At 34.1% G+C, this 3,374-nt stretch overlaps 1 protein-coding gene across 1 annotated transcript in view; it reads right to left on the reverse strand.

Annotated features, from left to right (window-relative positions):
• Positions 1-51: 51 nt before the first annotated feature.
• LOC117101986 overlaps positions 52-3,374 on the reverse strand; it is an 8,455-nt gene continuing 5,132 nt past the window's right edge. Inside the window, exons 2-3 of the mRNA XM_033242145.1 lie at positions 2,752-2,798; positions 52-568 (exon numbers count right to left, since the gene is read on the reverse strand). Of these exons, the coding sequence (XP_033098036.1) occupies positions 52-568; positions 2,752-2,798 (564 nt within the window). The remainder of the gene's footprint in view (positions 569-2,751; positions 2,799-3,374) is intronic.

The following is a 3,374-nucleotide window of genomic DNA, read 5'->3' on the forward strand; positions in this document are numbered from 1 at the left end:
CGCAAATTTTGTATAATTTGAGTTGGTAACAATCTTTTCTGATATCCAGGGTCAACTGACAACAATCTGGGGTAGTTGTAGGACTACTTTCTTCGGCTTGTTGCGATGAGTTTCATTTTCGTTCAATAGTTTGTTGGTAACGCATTTGTGAAAGGTAGAATCAAAAGCGTATTCTCTCAAGTACGGGCTATTATGCCTTGGGGACCCGGGACATGATCTCCATCTCCGGTTTGCCGTTATAAACGCATTCTCATTTTCTGTATCAACAGCGTCCTCATCGCCCTCTGTAATTTTACCCAGAGTCAAATGTGATCGTGACAATTTCTTGCTGAAACTTGGGAACGTATTTCCATTCTGTCGGTTGTCAGAGTTAAAAGAATGCAAATCCATAACCACGGTTGGCATCTTTTCGTCTGTTATCTTTTTCTTGTGCATAATTTTGTTTTTTTGTGAATTTATTTTGGCTAAATGTTCCTCTCTTTCGTGGCGCATTTTAGCATCATCCGGATGCAGCAGGTTTGGGCATCCAGGTAATAAACCGTTAACCCTGGTTTCCATCGCATTCGACCTGAAAGACAAAACATGATATTAAGTACAAATCACACCAAACAAACATTTTTATCAAATTTTAACTCACTAGAAAAGTTCCAAAATGGCTAAACAATTAGCGGATATTTTGAGACAACAATTCAATACAAAAGTATAGATATAGGCTACATTGCAGTTTTACAAGAAATGGGCTAGGTTGTTTGAAAACTAGGACCGGAATGAGCTTTTTATGAATTTTTAGTATAAGTGTAGTAAAAATTATTACCAAAGAGTACAAAAACCGAATTACAGTATTTTGTTAATATGTGAAAAATCAAATATCTCTTGATGATGGACGATATCAAAATGACATTGGTTGAGTGTTTAACATCATACTTATGGTTTACTGTTCAATAGCAAGACTTAATTTGCAGCTATTTTTCCATATTATTGAAATATGATAGGAATCTAGAATATCAATTTCATCAATATTATGATTTTGTTTCATAAAATCATATAATAATGGACCGTAGTGCCAAATACATTAACAACTGACCAATCAGAACACAGAGCAATAATACACACTTGTCCCACAAAACCACGTTTTCAACAAGCACGTGACACGTGTTTTGTAGGATTTAGTAACAATATCCAAGGGGCTTCCGCGTATACACAGTAAGATTTAAAAAAAAGTCATTAAAGATACGATAGTGGATTAGAAATAACGATTTAGGAAAAGCAAGAAAAACGAATGCGAAAGCAATCAGGTTTCATTTGAGCTGTTTTTTTTTTTTTTTTTTTTTTTTTTTTTTTTTTTTTTTTTTCGAGTCAGTGGTTTTATTAATTGTCTGTAGTGCGAGAGATTGCAAGCTTATGCTTATTTATTATCTGTACTTGAATGAGCCTTGAAAATAAATCCATACTAATACGTCCGCTTACATTAGTGTAGTTCACAATTTACATTAAAGATAGGCCTAGGCTGATGTCAATCGTTCCTGTGAGTGTGCCTATTCATCTTATGAAGGATACTATCATAAACAACAAGCGAGAGGGCGATACATAATATAAAGAAAATAAATCGAGCTGTTATTACTATGCGTAGGCATAGCTCAAATAGGTGATTTTGTAATAACCGTTTGTGATAAACTATAGATCCAATAATTAAATTGTTTACTTTGTACAGGCTCAATATAAGTAAGTAATTATAAATAACTGTTAATTGAAATTATATGAGAGAAGAATTCCTCAACAAAGAACGGACCTATAAATATATATTTCAATAGACACTTAATTGGCTGGTAATAACTTTAACGTACTTTAATATCCCTACATAATCTGAGGTTTGTAACTTAATTGTTACTTGAGCTATTGAATGTATTAATTATTATTGAAAACAATATTTGTTAATTGTCAAACGGTCTTTTATTATTTTAACTAGGTATTCCAATCCGGGACGATGTATAATAGGCCTATGGAGGCCAAGCACTCACGACAGCCACGACTCGCGCGCAACGGATTCTTTTTATTGCCAATCTATTTAGACTCCCACCGGCAATCAGCGTCGTCTAGCGCATGCAGGGAGCGGACTTGGATTCGTCGGCTGACGGTCATTCGACGCAGTAAGTGCCCGGCTACATCAAATAGGGCCTCTATTCTGTACAAGGACGAACAACAAAAATATGATGATACAGCAGTATGATGTACCATTCCGCTGAGCCCCGACTAACCCCCACCCCAAAAATAATAATAACAAACTGATCGCGCAAACATACCGTAGGTAAAACATGTGGGACAACGGAGTATTTGTGAGACAGGCGCTTGTCTTCCACGGATTGGACAGTTAATTTTGAATTACACTCCAGAAGGGGCCATTGTGCCTAAAAATACGAAAAACCAGCCTTGCAACATGAGCCTAAGGCAATAGCACCATCGGTGTTTAATTTCCATCATATTTGTACCGGTTGTAATATTCATATCGACAATTCATAAGCGTTTTTTGAACCATGTAATGTGTTCTGCCTTGATACTAAATATAGATTATTTCGTTACACACTACATCACCAATCTGCATTTCTAATAATACCTGTAGTTTGCTTCCTCCTTTATATAATATTTTAAAATCTAACTAAATCGAACAATAAGACAAGATTTAAATAATATTAAATAAGTAAGATTGCTGATTAATTCGATTAATATGGTTACTTATTATTCCGGACACCGTACCTGGGATTATTGTGAGGATCAGCGCTCATTCTTAGGTCATCAATATCCTACGAGGCAAATATATAATCATATATATCATATTATTAATACGTTTGCTCTTCTTAATCTTATATTACTGCAGTTATTGCTGTTTTTGTTTTTGTTATTTTTTATTGAAAATTAAATGAATGGATAAATACGGTATTAAAGTAAATAATTAAGTTTATTGATTTATAGGTTTGAAAAAACAAAAAGAATGATTACAATCATGTTAAAGATACAATTCATGGAAACAGTAAAATTACACATAAAAAAACATGGCGGTACCTGAATGATAAAATCCAACTTGCAAAGACACTACCGGTACTAGTATTGCGTAACGTATACTGACATAGCAAGGCCTAGTTAGTGATATGCATCAACGTATTCTACAGTCTTTTGCATTTATGTTTTTTTGTAGACGTTAAAGAAGAGAAATCAACAAAAGCAACAAAAAAAAAAGAAAGAAAAAGAAACCCCCCCCCCCCAAAAAAAGATTAAAATTGTCCCAACTAAAATTTGAGCTTATTTCTCCTGTTTTATTTTCAAAGCTTTAACCAACTGGGCCATTATGACTTTTGACGATATATATAGGATATTATAGG

The sequence above is a fragment of the Anneissia japonica genome, unplaced genomic scaffold, assembly GCF_011630105.1.
Source record: "Anneissia japonica isolate Jap-2015-1 unplaced genomic scaffold, ASM1163010v1 scaffold1005_len2656397_cov198, whole genome shotgun sequence".
Lineage (NCBI taxonomy): Eukaryota > Metazoa > Echinodermata > Crinoidea > Comatulida > Comatulidae > Anneissia > Anneissia japonica.